At 52.7% G+C, this 17318-nt stretch overlaps 1 protein-coding gene across 1 annotated transcript in view; it reads left to right on the top strand.

Annotated features, from left to right (window-relative positions):
• Positions 1 to 8091, top strand: part of LOC123356583 — a 61155-nt gene extending 53064 nt beyond the window's left edge. Inside the window, exons 3-6 of the mRNA XM_044999949.1 lie at positions 1819 to 1866; positions 3254 to 3347; positions 4356 to 4510; positions 7049 to 8091. Of these exons, the coding sequence (XP_044855884.1) occupies positions 1819 to 1866; positions 3254 to 3347; positions 4356 to 4510; positions 7049 to 7506 (755 nt within the window). The 3' untranslated portion in view covers positions 7507 to 8091. The remainder of the gene's footprint in view (positions 1 to 1818; positions 1867 to 3253; positions 3348 to 4355; positions 4511 to 7048) is intronic.
• The last annotated feature ends 9227 nt before the right edge of the window (positions 8092 to 17318 follow it).

The raw sequence follows: 17318 nt of genomic DNA, 5'->3' as shown, positions 1-17318 counted from the left end.
GGGTCAGGGCCCTGGTGCTTCTCTCCCCTCTCGGCTTCTGCAGGGAACCAGGGTCGGGGCCCTGGTGCTTCTGTCCCCTCCCGGTTCTGCAGGGACCAGGGTCGGGGCCCTGGTGCTTCTCTCCCCTCCCGGTTCTGCAGGGAACCAGGGTCCGGGCCCTGGTGCTTCTCTCCCCTCCCGGCTTCTGCTGGTACCAGGGTCCGGGCCCTGGTGCTTCTCTCCCCTCTCGGCTTCTGCAGGGAACCAGGGTCAGGGCCCTGGTGCTTCTCTCCCCTCTCGGCTTCTGCAGGGATCAGGGTCAGGGCCCTGGTGCTTCTCTCCCCTCCCGGCTGCTGCAGGGACCAGGGTCGGGGTCCTGATGCTTCTCTCCCCTCCCGGCTTCTGCAGGGACCAGGGTCGGGGCCCTGGTGCTTCTCTCCCTTCTCGGCTTCTGCAGGGAACCAGGGTCGGGGCCCTGGTGCTTCTCTCCCTTCTCGGCTTCTGCAGGGAACAGGGTCAGGGCCCTGGTGCTTCTCTCCCCTCCCGGCTTCTGCAGGGACCAGGGTCAGGGCCCTGGTGCTTCTCTCCCCTCCCGGCTTCTGCAGGGACCAGGGTCGGGGCCCTGGTGCTTCTCTCCTCTCCCGGCTTCTGCAGGGACCAGGGTCAGGGCCCTGGTGCTTCTCTCCCCTCCCGGCTTCTGCAGGGACCAGGGTCGGGGCCCTGGCGCTTCTCTCCCCTCCCGGCTTCTGCAGGGACCAGGGTCGGGGCCCTGGTGCTTCTCTCCCCTCCCGGCTTCTGCAGGGACCAGGGTCAGGGCCCTGGTGCTTCTCTCCCCTCTCGGCTTCTGCAGGGAACCAGGGTCGGGACCCTGGTGCTTCTGTCCCCTCCCGGTTCTGCAGGGACCAGGGTCGGGACCCTGGTGCTTCTGTCCCCTCCCGGTTCTGCAGGGACCAGGGTCGGGACCCTGGTGCTTCTGTCCCCTCCCGGCTTCTGCAGGGACCAGGGTCAGGGCCCTGGTGCTTCTCTCCCCTCCCGGCTTCTGCAGGGACCAGGGTCAGGGCCCTGGTGCTTCTCTCCCCTCTCGGCTTCTGCAGGGAACCAGGGTCGGGACCCTGGTGCTTCTGTCCCCTCCCGGTTCTGCAGGGACCAGGGTCGGGGCCCTGGTGCTTCTCTCCCCTCTCAGCTTCTGCAGGGAACCAGGGTCGGGGCCCTGGTGCTTCTCTCCCCTCCCGGTTCTGCAGGGAACCAGGGTCATGGCCCTGGTGCTTCTCACCCCTCCCGGCTTCTGCTGGTACCAGGGTCGGGACCCTGGTGCTTCTGTCCCCTCCCGGTTCTGCAGGGACCAGGGTCGGGGCTCTGGTGCTTCTCTCTCCTCTCGGCTTATGCACGGAACCAGGGTCGGGGCCCTGGTGCTTCTCTCCCCTCCCGGCTTCTGCAGGGACCAGGGTCGGGGCCCTGGTGCTTCTCTCCCCTCCCGGCTTCTGCAGGGACCAGGGTCAGGGCCCTGGTGCTTCTCTCCCCTCCTGGCTTCTGCAGGGACCAGGGTCGGGGCCCTGGCGCTTCTCCCACCTCCCAACTTCTGCAGGGACCAGGGTCAGGGCCCTGGTGCTTCTGTCCCCTCCCAGCTTCTGCAGGGATCAGGGTCAGGGCCCTGGTGCTTCTCTCCCCTCCTGGCTTCTGCAGGGACCAGGGTCGGGGCCCTGGTGCTTCTCTCCCCTCCCGGCTTCTGCAGGGACCAGGGTCAGGGCCCTGGTGCTTCTCTCCCCTCCCGGCTTCTGCAGGGACCAGGGTCAGGGCCCTGGTGCTTCTCTCCCCTCCTGGCTTCTGCAGGGACCAGGGTCGGGGCCCTGGTGCTTCTCTCCCCTCCCGGCTTCTGCAGGGACCAGGGTCAGGGCCCTGGTGCTTCTCTCCCCTCCTGGCTTCTGCAGGGACCAGGGTCAGGGCCCTGGTGCTTCTGTCCCCTCCCAGCTTCTGCAGGGACCAGGGTCAGGGCCCTGGTGCTTCTCTCCCCTCCCAGCTTCTGCAGGGACCAGGGTCAGGGCCCTGGTGCTTCTCTCCCCTCTCGGCTTCAGGGAACCAGGGTCGGGGCCCTGGTGCTTCTCTCCCCTCCCGGCTTCTGCAGGGACCAGGGTCGGGGCCCTGGTGCTTCTCTCCCCTCCCAGCTTCTCCAGGGACCAGGGTCAGGGTCCTGGTTCTTCTCTCCCCTCCCAGCTTCTCCAGGGACCAGGGTCAGGGCCCTGGTGCTTCTCTCCCCTCCCAGCTTCTGCAGGGAACGAGGGTCGGGGCCCTGGTGCTTCTCTCCCCTCCCGGCTTCTGCAGGGACCAGGGTCGGGGTCCTGGTGCTTCTCTCCCCTCCCAGCTTCTGCAGGGACCAGGGTCGGGGCCCTGGTGCTTCTCTCCCCTCCTGGCTTCTGCAGGGACCAGGGTCGGGGTCCTGGTGCTTCTCTCTCCTCCCGGCTTCTGCAGGGAACCAGGGTCGGGGCCCTGGTGCTTCTCTCCCCTCCCGGCTTCTGCAGGGACCAGGGACGGGGCCCTGGTGCTTCTCTCCCCTCCCGGCTTCTGCACGGACCAAGGTCGGGGCCCTGGTGCTTCTCTCCCCTCTCGGCTTCTGCAGGGAACCAGGGTCGGGGCCCTGGTGCTTCTCTCCCCTCTCGGCTTCTGCAGGGACCAGGGTCGGGGCCCTGGTGCTTCTCTCCCCTCCCAGCTTCTCCAGGGACCAGGGTCAGGGCCCTGGTGCTTCTCTCCCCTCTCGGCTTCTGCAGGGACCAGAGTCAGGGCCCTGGTGCTTTTCTCCCCTCCCGGCTTCTCCAGGGACCAGGGTCGGGGCTCTGGTGCTTCTCTCCCCTCCCGGCTTCTGCAGGTACCAGAGTCGGGGCCCTGGTACTTCTCTCCCCTCCCCGCTTCTCCAGGGTCCCGGGTCGGGGCCTTGGTTCTTCTCTCCCCTCCCGGCTTCTGCAGGGACCAGGATCAGGGCCCTGGTGCTTCTCTCCTCTCTCGGCTTCGGCAGGGACCAGGGTCGGGGCCCTGGTGGTTCTCTCCCCTCCCGGCTTCGGCAGGGACCAGGGTCGGGGCACAGTGGCTGGTCCCGCCTGCCTGGCAGCTGGGACTCTGTGCTTCTACTGCCAGTTGGCTGGGCCCCCGTGGGCATGGGCTCCATTGGCCCAGTGACTGATCAACCACGGCGTGTGGAGCCTCTGGTACAGGAGACCTCAGAGATTGTTTGCAGCCTCCAATTGTTGTTGAAACCCAAGTGATAATGATTCGGGGTTTTCAGTTGTAGAAAGGACCATTACGTGCACCTCGTCTGACCTCCTGCCTGAGCCAGGCCAGAGCGTCTCATGCAGCGACTCCGAGGAGGATGGTGGGTGGTGAGTCCTGCAGACCTGCACCGGGGATGTTTAACGCGGTGCAGGGCGGTGCAGGGCCTGGCACACGCTCTCGGCCTCGCCCACCATTTCGCCCACCGCTGCAGAAGGTTGTAGGGGTCGGGCTGACCACAGATACAGCCCTTTGTTGTGCCTCCACCTCCCAGTCGCACAGAGAACCCACTGAAGGGCAAAGCCACCGCAGCCCAGAGCCGGCGCTGGCTTGCTAATGCCGCTGCAGCCTGGAGCAGAAAACGCCTGGCCCATGACAGGCTAGCGAGCCAGCCAGTCCTGTTTCGAATACAGAGCCTGTCATCTCCTACCTAGCTATCTCCCAGGGATAAGGCATCTGGTCTTCCCTGACAACGGCAGCTCTTTGCTTGGTCCCTACTCTGTGACCTGTCCCCCTGGGATGGCCCTAGCAGTAGAGAAACTCCTGCCCTTGTAACTCTGGTTCACTGGAACTCACAAGCCTTCCCACCATGCCATGGGGCAGCCTTCGGGAATTCCCTAGAGCCCTCGTGTCAGAGCACATGGAGGATAGGTGTAGATTCTGAGGCCAGGAAAATCCATTCACAATATCTATAGTCTGACCTCTTGCATAACAGACCCCAGAGAACCTAACCCCGTAATTTCTGCATCAAGGCTATGTGCTCTGTTAGAACGACAGGGTATCTTTCCAGTTATGGCAGGTGTGTCTGATGTTGGTGATGCTGCTAGACTAGGAGTGAGGAATTTGGGGTTTAATCCCCATTCTACCCTCATCATGTAATAGCCAAGAAAGAATAACATAGGGCCATTCTGTACAATGGCGGCTCCATGGCATGAGACAGGCAGACGATATCGCGTAATGCCACACATGCTTTCAGCCACGGGGTAGGAACAGCCAGCACCAGGCTGTTCTCTACAATGGCCACTAGTGATTACTTAGCAGATGCAGAGGAATGAGACAGAAACAGCAACATCCATTAATGAGCACATGATGGCAGCAGAGCTCTGTGTGTCTTTTAGCTGGAGGTTCTCATGTTCATCTGCAGCTGCGGTCAGCTCTGAAAACCACAGGGACTTTCAATTTCATAGAAAGACACAGCTGAAGGCCTGTTTGTCTTTCCCCCCATTTCCTGCCTACTGCCTAACCAAGTGTCGGACGGGGAGAGATTTTCCAGGTACTTCACTGTTTTTGTGCTGAAAACAATTTCGGGAATGGTGAGTTTGAATGAAAACCCCTCCAAAATAGAACTGGATGGCACTGCACAGCTTTGAGGAGTCTGGCTCAGCATGGGGACGCCTTTCCTCCCTTGTCATCAAGGGTAAAAGGGAAATTGTTCTGATATGGGAATTGAAGGGGAAAGTTAAGGGAGCAGATCCTCACTTGGAGTAAATGGGTGTAGTGCCATTGACTTCAGTACAACTACATTTCTCCTCCGGGCAGGTAAAAATTCTGGACTTAAATGTTCGTGTTGATTTTACATTTGAAATTGTGAGAATGCTAACATGGGGTGAGATTCTGTTTGCCATTACTCATATCAAACAGGACTTTACTCCATGGGTAGATTTACACTAGGCTGAAATGAGACTCCTATCCTCTGACACCCATGGAGTTACTCCTAGTTCAAACTGGGCTGAGTAAAATGAGGAGTTGTAAGTTACTACTCAGTTCTAAATTATGAAGGCTTCTACTATACTTTTTTTGTAGCTAACCTTTTTCTTCCATTAATTACCCAACTTTTCCCCAGTTTAACAGACCTCAAAGATGACCTGCTGTTTTGGAACATCCATGCTGTCCATCACTGCAGTATCTCTGCACCTCACAAACATTAATTAATGTATCTCTACAACTCCCCGGAGTGGTAGGAAACTATGGCTGTCTCCATTTCGTAGACGGAAATTTATTGTCCACGGTCTCCACTGCTCGGTGGAAAGAAGCCAGACGCTAACTGACCAGGGTTTGGAAGAAAATTCACCTACAGAGTGGCTGTTCCTTAAGTGACAACTAGGGTCTAACCTTTCTTGGAATCGTCTTCTACGTTGGCCTAGAGGGACTGATCTAACGCATTGGGCAATTCCTCTGTTCCTGTCACACTCAGAGTATGTTGCTAACAGAAAGTGGGAATCATTAAGAAAGGGATAGATAAGAAAACAGAGAATCTCATATTGCCTCCATATAAATCCATGGTACGCCCACATCTTGAATACTGTGTGCAGATGTGGTCGCCCCACCTCAAAAAAGATATATTGGAATTGGAAAAGGTTCAGAAAAGGGCAACAAAAATAATTAGGGGTATGGAACTGCAAAAAAGTATAGTAGAAGCCTTCATAATTTAGAACTGAGTAGTAACTTACAACTCCTCATTTTACTCAGCCCAGTTTGAACTAGGAGTAACTCCATGGGTGTCAGAGGATAGGAGTCTAATTTCAGCCTAGTGTAAATCTACCCATGGAGTAAAGTCCTATTTGATATGAGTAATGGCAAACAGAATCTCACCCCATGTTAGCATTCTCACAATTTCAAATGTAAAATCAACACGAACATTTAAGTCCAGAATTTTTACCTGCCTGGAGGAGAAATGTAGTTGTACTGAAGTCAATGGCACTACACCCATTTACTCCAAGTGAGGATCTGCTCCCTTAACTTTCCCCTTCAATTCCCATGTCTATAAAATCATGACTGGTGTAGACAAAGTAGATAAGGAAGTGTTGTTTCCTACTTCTCATAACACAAGAACTAGGGGTCACCAAATGAAATTAATAGGCAGCAGGTTTAACACAAACAAAAGGAAGTATTTTTTCTCACAATAAACTGTCAGCCTGTGGAACGTTTTGCCTGCTGATGTTGTGGAGGGCAAGAGTATAACAGGGTTCAACAAAGAACTAGATAGTTCATGGAGGATAGGTCCTCAGTGGCTGTTAGCCATTAGGATGGGCAGGGGATGGTGTCTCTAGCCTCTGTTTGCCAGAAGCTGGGAACGGGCGACAGGGGATGGATCACTTGATGATTCCCTGTTCTGTTCATTCCCTCTGGGGCACCTGGCATTGGGCACTGTCGGGAGACAGGATACTGGGCTAGATGGACTGTGCCCTCTTATGTTCTCTTGTAAGGGCTGGAGGTTTCAAAGTAGTATAAGGGCATTTTAGATACCCAGCTGTGATTGAATTTTAATGTAGTTTGGGCATCTGTCCATTAGGCACTTTTAAAAGTTCCTGTGTCAAGTCAAGTCTCCAAAGGCCATGCCTTGTGCTTTAACCACAAGCAACAGGGTGGGGAGAGAAAGAGGTGCGGAAAGACAGATGGGAGAAGGGAAATTTCTGAAATGCAAAATTATTTGCCTGCCTCGTGGGATATAAGAACATGGGGTGATACCTGCCTTGTTAGTCAGGGGGACTCTTTGACACCAACCCCTTGTGCTAAAGCAAAGGTCAGCAGCGGTCATGCTGTGGCTACGTTGTCTTTGCGTTATGGCCTGGTGCATCTTGTCAGGTGAGCAGCGAGGTGCAGCCTCTTGTAAGGTTGGGGTTTTTCGTGTCTCCAAGGGGTTGATGACATCAGTGGGTCAATCCTTTTGTGCTTACACCAATCTCTGGCAGTTTTATTTTGTAACTGCCACTTCCAAGGTGTCTTGCACCTTCCTCTGAAGGGTCTGTCAGAGATTAGCTGGCTCACTGGTGTGATGGGATAGGATAATTCCTCTGTGTTTCTTTTACAGGCTCCGTGGCAGCTGTCACTTTAACTCAGCCAGGTTCTGCCCGTGCAGAGCCAGGGAGTTCCATTACCCTGGACTGTGTCGTCTCTGGGTATAACATCAATGACCATCATCTCCACTGGGTCCGTCAGGCCCCTGGGAAAGGTCTGGTCTGGGTCACAGCCTTCAGAACAGGTTTCACCACCATCACCGCTAACGAATTCAAAGGACGGGTCACCCCCTCCACCAGCGGCTCCACTGCCAGGCTAAAGATAGACGGACTGACAGCTGCAGACACGGCTACCTACTACTGTGCGCGAGAAACACAGTGCTCGCTTCCCAGCTTCCTCTCCTACAGTAACCTCTGGGGCAAGGGGTTCGTCTCATTGAGCACATCTCTCTACATGAAATTCAGCCCTCTGCCACTGCCTGCACATTGCAAGAGTCCCAATGCAGCCCTCAAAATGAGACCCTGGGGTTAAACAGGCCATGGGATGAGCCCCCTGCACAGGGTCAACTTCACCCTCAACAATTAATCTTGTGTCCTTACCATAACAGACTGCCCGAGGTGGCACCGTGATCTATTGGCTAGCGCCCTGTGCTAGGAGTCAGGCTCGCTGAGTTCTGACCCATTGCTCTGGGGTGTGGCCTGAGGTAATTCACGACTACCTACCTGCCCCTTTCCTTTCCCACCCTCGGGGTCTCTTGTCGGTTTTATATGATAAGCTCTTCAGAGCCAGGCCTGTTGCTTGCTGCGCTTATGGGCCATGCCAGTTTTGCCACAAGGAACAATAGTAATTAGTAGATTCGTGTATTTTAAGGCCAGAGAGGACCATTAGAATCATCTACCCTAATCGCCCGCGTAACACAGGCCAGAGAACGCAGCACAGCTATTCCTGCACCAGCACCAGAGCTTGCGGCTGAGCGACTGCGCCGATGTTAGAAAGCGTGGAAGAGGGATTAATGGATTTTAAGGCCAGCAGGGACCATGTAGTCTGACCTTCCATAGAGCACAGGCCAAAGAACTTCACCCGTCTGGCTGTCCTGTTGAATTATTTGTTGGTACAGATAGCATTCCTCTATCGTTATTAATGTGCACGCGCTGGCAGAGAAGTTCTCCAGGATGGATCTCTGGGATTTCAGGGGCTGTCATCGCTGCAAACCACATGGCCTTTCCATTTCATTCCACGTCACAGCTGAAATTCTGAACTTCCCCCATTGACTGCCATCTTCGTAACCAGCACTGTCCAGAAGGAGAAAAGATATTCACAAATATTATTCTGTTTTTGTACTGTAACATTTTGGAAGGATGAATAAAAGGCCTTACGAAATAACACTTTAGTGCATTGTGTAGTTTTGGCTAAGCATGAGGCCTTCATGCTATACTGAGTTTGGTTAAAGAGCAATTATTCTGAGAAGAGGATTTGAAGTTAAAGGATCAGATGGCAAACTGGTGCAAAGACATAGGCTTCCCTGGAACTACTCTAATATTTCAAATTAAGACAATGCGAGCGTAGAGTGAGATTTTGTTCCTGTTACTCATGTCAGAATCGTGCTTTACTCCATGAGTAGGTCCATTGGAGCTAATGTTTCTCACACCTACATTGCTTTACTCTAGCACTTCTCCTGATTTACACCTGGATGAGGGAGAGGAGAATCAACCTAAGTGATCCCAGTAGAACTACTCCAGATTTACACCAGAATGTGTGACTGGAGAATTAGCCCTGACGAGTCAATGGAGTTTCCATGGAGACTCAGTCCCATTGACCCCCAGTGGAGTTACTCCTGCTTTACACTGAGGTGAATGAGAAAAGAATAACTCACCTTGATTCCAAAGTATTTGGGGCTCTATTTCTAAAGAGATTCAGGCAATTCTGAACGCACTTGGAAATGCCAGGCTGCCTAACGCTCAATGAAGTGATCGAGTTTTAGTTCCTCAGATGCTTCTGAAAATCCCACTAGGCATCTATATACCTCCTGAAAATCCCACTAGGCATCTATATACCTTCTGAAAATCTGGATCTTACTCCTGATTTGCAACAGGATGAGAGGAGAAGCCCAAATTACACCAGGGGACTTACTCCTAACTCACACCTAGCCTCTGTTTGCCAGAAGCTGGGAATGGGAGACAGGGGATCGATCACTTGATGATTCCCTGTTCTGTTCATTGCCTCTGGGGCACCTGGCATTGGCTGCTGTTGGGAGACAGGACACTGGGCTAGATGGATGTTATATCCTTGGGGCAGCCGGTGTAGGAAGCAATCACTTGAGGCCAGAGAGCAGACAGCTAACCAAAACCTCCATTTTATTTACAGACACAGAGAGCTCACTCAGCCGGTTGAAACCGGCTGAGCTATCCCTTAATAGTCTAACTCAGTTGCCATAGTAACAAAACCCATGACAACCAAATACACAACATATTCCTCCCCCCCAATAAGAACATCCCCAAAATAAAACACACACTAAACTAGAGAAGGAGGGTAGACTGCCTCCATTCCCGGCTAAACCCTGGGGATTATTTTGCCCCATAACCGTGGGTTCGCCCTAACTAAAGATCCAGCCGATGAGGAGACCTTCTGTCTCTAGGTGGATTACGGCGAACTTCTGGTGTTGTTGCACCCGAAAGTACTAGGGGCTCAGGGTCCGCAGCACGAATAGGTGAGGAGGTGGTATCAGCTTGTGCTGGGCAAAGGGGTATCTCAGCTGCCGGCGGTAATGGAGGAGAACAGTCAGGAACAGGTGACTCATGATTCGGTGTCTCACCAGGAGGGGTGAAGTCAGACCCCTCAACTGCAGATGCGTCCTGAAGACTGGCATGACCTGGCAACAGCTGATCTACATGTCGCCGCCAGGTAAGATTCTCTGCAGTCCGGACTGTATAGGAAACAGGTCCTGTTTGAGTGATGACTGTGGCCGGGACCCATTTAGCTCTGGAAGTATAATTCCGAGCCAAAACTGGCTGTCCTGGGCTAAAGGTTCGGTCTTTTGCTCTGGGTGCCCGTCTGATGACTTGATATTGCTGCTGATGTTGCACAGTTTGTCTGGGTTCAGAAGGTTTCAGCAGATCAAAGCAAGTGCGCAGCTGTCGTCCCATCATTAGAAAGGCTGGGGAAGCCTGGGTCGTAGCATGAGGTGTGTTTCTATAGGAAAGTAAGAAGGTATCCAGACGCTTTTGAATGGAGTGTTGTCCCTTTGCTGATTTCAAAGCGTTTTTCATTGTCTGCACAAATCTTTCAGCTAATCCGTTGGTGGACGGATGATATGGTGCTGACGTGATGTGGTGTATCCCATTTGCCTTCATAAAATTTTGAAACTCCTGAGAGACGAACTGCGGTCCGTTGTCGCTCACAAGTTGTTCTGGCAGACCAAAACGACTAAAGAGTCCTCGTAGTTTTTGAATAGTACTCTCTGCAGTAGTGGACTGCATTATAGAGACTTCTGGCCATTTAGAATGGGCATCTACTGCCACCAAGAACATGCTTCCTTCAAGGGGGCCAGCAAAGTCAACGTGAATACGTTGCCACGGGTTTTCAGGCCAGTCCCATGGGTGTAGGGGTGCCAACTGGGGTGCATTTCTTACACCCTGACATGACATACAAGCTTTTGCCTTCTCTTCAATAGCACTGTCCAATCTAGGCCACCAAAAATAGCTTCGTGCAATTTCCTTCATGCGCACTATTCCACAGTGACCGGAATGTAGCTGTTCTAACATCTGTGATCTCAGGGGTGGTGGAATAATGACACGCCTCCCCCACAACAAACAACCAGATTGGACCGATAACTCCGTCCGCCTGGACATGTAGGGAACAAGGTCGGGTGAGACCGGAGAGGTTTGTCGAGATTTTCCATGCATCACCAGGTCCATAACTTGGGATAATACTGGGTCAAGCGGGTTGCCTTCTTTATCTGAGTAGCAGTGATGGGTGTATTCTCTACCTGTTCAAAGTAGAAGATTTCCTTTTGGGCACTATCTTGATGTTTGACCGGTAAAGGCAACCTTGAGAAGCCATCTGCATTGCCGTGCAGAGTGGATTTCCGATATTTGATTTCATATGTGTGTGCAGAAAGTATCAATGCCCAACGTTGCATACGACTAGCAGCTAATGGGGGAATGCCTGTGTAGGGTCCAAAAATTGATGTCAGAGGTCGATGGTCTGTAAGAAGAGTAAACTTTCGCCCAAACAGGTACTGATGAAACTTCCTAATTCCAAAAACAATTCCTAATGCCTCACGTTCGATTTGGGCGTAGTTAGTTTCTGCTTTGCTTAGAGTGCGTGAAGCAAAAACAATAGGTCTTCTCCCAAAGGCATAATGTGTGACACGACCGCTCCCACTCCATAAGGGGAAGCATCGCAGGCCAATTGCAGGGGTAAGGATGGATCAAAGTGCGTTAGAACTTCAGAATTTAACAATGCATCCTTAGCTTTGTTAAATGCAACATCACAGGCTTCAGTCCACTTCCAGGCCTTGTTCTGCCCAAGGAGCTCATGAAGTGGTTTTAGCAGTGTGGCTAACTGTGAGATGAACTTTCCATAATAGTTCAGTAGTCCTAGAAATGAGCGCAGCTGGCTTACATTTCGAGGTGGGGGAGCCTCCACAATAGCTTTAACTTTTGCAGGGGCCTTATGAAGACCTGCAGAATCGATGATGTGTCCCAAATATTCAACAGAGGGCTTGAAGAATTCAGACTTGTCTTTGCGAACTCGTAGGCCATACTCTTCCAGTCTTTGTAGGGTAGCCTCTAAATTCCTTAAGTGATCCTCTTCATTTCTTCCAGTGACCAGGATATCATCCAGATAGCACTGAACTCCTGACAAGCCACACAAGATCTGGTCCATAGCCCTCTGGAACAGGGCGGGAGCCGATGTGATTCCGAAGGGTAGGCGACAGTATCGATAAAGCCCCTTATGAGTCACAATAGTCAACAGCTCTTGGGACTTTTCATCGACGTGCATCTGTAAATATGCTTGACTCAAATCAATCTTACTGAACTTTTGTCCCCCAGCCAGGCCTGCGAAGAGGTCATCGATGCGGGGAAGCGGGTATTGCTCCGCACACAACACTGGGTTGACAGTGACTTTAAAATCACCGCAAATCCGGAGAGAGACATCTTTCTTCACTATTGGAACGATAGGAGTGGCCCATGAGCTATGGGTAACTGGTATTAGGACTCTATTGGTGACCAGGCGCTCCAGGTCTGCTTCAACTTTTGGCCTGATGGCATATGGCACAGTTCGGGCTTTCAGATATTTTGGTGGACTGCCAGGTTTAATGTTCAATGTCACAGTGATTCCCTTCATATTTCCCAAATCATCTCCAAAAACAGCAGCATGTTTCCTTAGTATAGGGGTTAGACTGGTTTCTTCTTTAGTCATCCGGTGCACTTCTGCCCAGTTCAGCTGAATCTTCCCAAGCCAAGACCTACCCATTAAGGCTGGGTAATTACCTCTCACCACAAACAGTGGCAATTTAGCCGCCCGTCCATTGAGCTCCACCTTAACATCAATAGTGCCCAACATGGGCACAGCTTCACCTGTATACGTCTTCAGAACAGTTTTTGTTGCCTTAAGCGGAGGATGCTGTAGCTTTTCCTTATACACAGTCTCAGGAACCAGCGAGACAGCTGCACCGGTGTCTAGTTCCATGCGTATAGGTTTGCCCTCCAATAAGGGGGTTACCCAGTATTCATGTGAGCCCGCTGCCAAAGACAAAACATGCAGTGGCACTTCCTCTTGTGAGGCGGTGTCACCTTGATCATCCTGGGTCTGCTCTAGGGTATGCAAGGTTCCTCTTTTTGTCGGCCAGACCACAGGCCTCTTTTTCTTTTGTTTACAGGCACACTCAATGTGTCCCTTTTTGCCACAGTGTCGACACACCAGGTCCTTACACCAGCATTCTGATGCCTGGTGTCCTGGCTTACCACAGCGGTAACATTCTTGACTCTGCACAGTTTTGTGGGTCGGTTCTTGTGACACTTTTTGCACCCTAGGGGGTGCACCGATGTATTGTGCGTCCCTTGTAGCCAGTTCCATGGAGACAGCAATATCAACAGCCTTCTGTAATGTAAGCTGAGCCTCTGTCAGTAGGCGCTTCCGTATAGCTTCACTGCAGAGGCCACACACTAACCTGTCACGCAGGGCATCATTTAACATCTCTTTAAATTCATAGTGTTCTGCTAGCTTTTTTAGAATGGCTACAAATTGTACAACTGTTTCATCTTCGTTTTGGTCTCTTTTGTGGAACCTATATCTTTCAGCAATTACCAGTGGTTTTGGGGAGAAATGAGACCCCAGGATTTCCACAATGTCACTGTAAGATTTAGTCTCAGGCTTAACAGGGTGTAGTAAGCTGCGTAGCAGAGAGTAGGTTTTAGCCCCTACAACAGTTAAGAATATTGGCACCTTCTTCGCTTCTGTAATGTCATTTGCAATACCAAAAAGCTCAAAACGCTCAGTATACACATGCCACTGCTCTGTATTCTCATCAAAAGGCTCCAGGGGCCTGGTCAGAGTAGCCATGATTTTTAGTTTCACTTTCACAGTCAGTGCAAACAAGCAGCTTTTTTTCTTTGTTTGGTCTTTACCTTAACTTCTACTTCCTTCTGTTACTGGAGCAGCACCAGGATCCCATCCTCGTCGCCAGTGTTATATCCTTGGGGCAGCCAGTGTAGGAAGCAATCACTTGAGGCCAGAGAGCAGACAGCTAACCAAAACCTCCATTTTATTTACAGACACAGAGAGCTCACTCAGCCGGTTGAAACCGGCTGAGCTATCCCTTAATAGTCTAACTCAGTTGCCATAGTAACAAAACCCATGACAACCAAATACACAACAATGGACATTTGGTCTGACCCAGTCTGGCCGTTCTTATGAATGAATGAGGAGAATTGGGCCTGTTACACTTTGAGTAGTCTCAACGGAGTTAAATCACTACTCAGTGTATATGAAATCCTCATCATTTACAACACTTTTATGGTGAAACTTTTTTGTTAATTAATTTGTTAATTTGTAAACTAAGTGCAAAGTGAACCTTCTGTTTACAATCTCCCATGGCTTCCATCACAGTATTGTCTGAGCACTTCACGAGCATTTAATGAATTTATAGGCACAGCAACCATGAGTGGTAGGAAGCCAATGCTGGCTGTGGTTTGTGGCTGGAATAAGGAGTTAAACTGAGAATGAGTGAATTGTGCATGGTCTCTGCTGTTCCATGTGAACAAGCCACCCTCTTATTCACCCGGGTTTAGAAGAAAATTACCCTGTGGATAAGTTATTCTATAATTGACTAGTAGGGTCTGTCGTGCACTTTCCTTCAAGAATTTTGCATTGGCCAGTGTTGGTTGGATGAACAGGTCTGATTCATTAGAGCACTCCCTCTGTTCCAGCCACACCCTGAATATCTGGGGGCGCTAGTAATAGAGGTTTTCAACAGGGCCGCCCAGAGGGGGGGGGGGCAAGAGGGGCAATTTGCCCCAGGCCCCGAGCCCCACAGGGGCCCCCACCAGAGTTTTTCGGGAGCCCTGGAGCGGGTCCCTCACTCGCTCCGGGGGGCCCGGCAAACTCTTGCGGGGCCGGGCGCAGGAGCTTCTGCCGCTCCCGGTCTTCGCCGGCGGGGGGGGGTGTCCGTCCGCTCCGGGGCGGAAGGACCCCCCGCTGGCGAATTACCGCCGAAGACGGAGCGGGACCCGCCGCCGAAGTTCAGCTCGGTCTTCGGTGGTAATTCGACGGCGGGGGGCCCTTCCGTTCCGGGACCCGCCGCCAAAGTGCCCCGAAGACCCGCGGCGGGAGCCCCCCTCCTCCGAATTACCGCCGAAGACCGGGCTGAACTTCGGCGGCGGGTCCGGCTTCGGCGGTAATTCGGCGGCGGGGAGGGCCCCGCCACGGGTCTTCGGGGCACTTCGGCGGCGGGTCCCGGAACGGAAGGGCCCCCCGCCGCCGAAGACCCCGGGCCCCCGGAATCCTCTGGGCGGCCCTGTCTAAACGGGGCCCTGTGAACTCTGTGGGCACAGCAGTCGGTTGTGCCCTGGCTTGGCCTTTAAGAACATTCACTTTCTAGCTATCACCGTTCTGACGATCACTTTGAAAATCTGAGCCCAGTGGAAGTGGTGCTTGTGGGTGTGCAGCGAGCCGCAGTCGCTGGCTTGGAGAACGGCCCCGTCATCTCCCCCCGGGGCCTGTGCGATTTGGCATTTTTCCAAGTTACCATAGAATTCTGTGGTTTTGTTGCATCCTAATGGAGAGTGTTTATTTCCTGCCTCCCAGCCGCGCCCCCCCGGCCAGGAGCTGCCTCCTGCTTCCCCACAAGGGGGAGTTAACTGATTACGGTGCACGCGCCCTGCGCTGTTCGTTCCGGGCAGCAGGGAGGCAGGGCCGGAGGCTGGGCTCAGTCCAGCTAAGCCGCCTAGAGACTAGAGCAGCAGCCGAAGCCCAGGGAGCTAAGATGAGCCCTTCATAGTTTCAGAGCTTCCAAGGCCAGAAGGGACCATTCGACCATCTGCTCTGACTCCCTGCACAGCACAGGCCAGCGACCTGCCCCAAATAACCCCTAGAGCAGAGCGTCTAGAAAAACAGCCCGTCTGGATTCAGAAATCCACCGCGACCCTTGGGAAATGCTCCGGGGGTGAATTACCCTCCCTGTCAAACATTTACTCCTTATTTCCTGCCTGAATTCGGCTAGTTCCCACTTCCGGCCATTGGATCCTGTTATACTTTCTCTGCCAGACTGAAGAGCCCATCATTGAATATTTGTTCCCTGCAGATACTTCTAGACTGTGACCAAGTCTCCCCTTAGCCTCTTCGTTAAGCTCGTAGAGTCCATCACCGTCAGGCATTTTTACTAACCCTTTAATCATTCTCATGGTTCTCCTCTGAGCCCTCTCCAGTTTATCAGCTTCCTTCTGGAGTTGTGGGCACCAGAGCTGGACACAGGATTCCAGCAGCAGAGGTAAAATCATTTTTCTCCCCCCACTTGAGATGCCCGTTTATGCAGCCCAGGATCGCATTAGCTCTTTTGGCCACAGCGTCGCACTGGGAGCTCACACTCAGCTGATTACCCACCCCAAACTCCAAATCTTTTTCAGAGTTCCTGCTTCCCACGATAGAGACGCCCATCCTGTAAGTCTGGCCTGCAGCAGTGGTTCTCAGCCAGGGATACACGTACCCCTGGGGGTAGCAGAGGTCTTGCAGGGGGTGCATCAACTCGTGTAGTTATTTACCTAATTTTACAACAGGCGACATAAAAAGCACTAGCAAAGTCAGTGCAGTAAAAGCTTTTTTATCTGGCATGTTGGGGAAAGGAGGGTGCCGGTAAGTGAAAAATTCCAAACTCCCTCCCAGAGCCCACGCCCCGCAGGAGGGTGGGAGTTTGGGTGTGGGGCTGGGGGTTGGGGCATGGAAGGGGGTGCAGGGCATGGGCTCTGGGAGGGAGTTTGGGTGCAGGAGGATGCTCAGGGCAGGGGATTGGGGCATGGGAGGGGGCTCAGGGGGCTGGATCTGGTGGGCACTCACCTCAGGTGGCTCCCTACAAGCGACGACCTGTCCCTGCCGCTCCTAGGCGGAGGTATGGCAGGTGCCTCTGCATGCTGGCTCCACCCTGTCCCGCCCCGAGCACTGGCTCTGCAGCTCCCATTGGCTGGGAACTCAAATAAAGAATTTCCCCATGTTGGCTGCAGCACTTTCTGAGTTAGGAAATTGTTATCTATAATGTTTAGAAATGACAGGATGTTTTAGTGCTGGCAGCATGAGACCGCCGGCATGTGAAACTCAGATTGACGTCCCCCAGGATCAGGCAGCTTTTCCCCCTGCACGTTATAGATAGCTGCATAAGGAGCCAGTCATTCAGTTGCCCAGTCTGATTTGGTGGTCTGGAGCAGACACCAGCTAATACACCATCTTGTGCTTTACCTGTTAGGACATTGATCTATAAGCGTTCACGATCACGTTCTTCCAAGTTCTCAGTGACTGGGAGACAGGTAATGCCGTTTGGTGGGGATGGATAACTCAGGGGTTTGAGCATTGGCCTGCTAACCCCAGGGAACTGGGGTAAAAATCTGTCTGGGGATTGGTCCTGCTTTGAGCAGAGGGTTGGACTAGATACCTCCTGAGGTCTCTTCCCTAATATTCTATGGTTTAATACATAGAGTGCCACACCCCTCCCCTTTTGCCTTCCTCAGTCCTTGAAACTGGCTAGAACACGAGGCGGGGAAGGCGAGTGTGAGCCAGGCTGCACAGAGGACACTGGCCAGTTGAGGCCTGGAGAATACAAGAAAAAAAAACCCTAATCATTGCTGGGAACA

The sequence above is a fragment of the Mauremys mutica genome, chromosome 25 (genome assembly GCF_020497125.1).
Source record: "Mauremys mutica isolate MM-2020 ecotype Southern chromosome 25, ASM2049712v1, whole genome shotgun sequence".
Lineage (NCBI taxonomy): Eukaryota > Metazoa > Chordata > Testudines > Geoemydidae > Mauremys > Mauremys mutica.
This window is presented reverse-complemented; position numbering and strand designations above follow the sequence as displayed.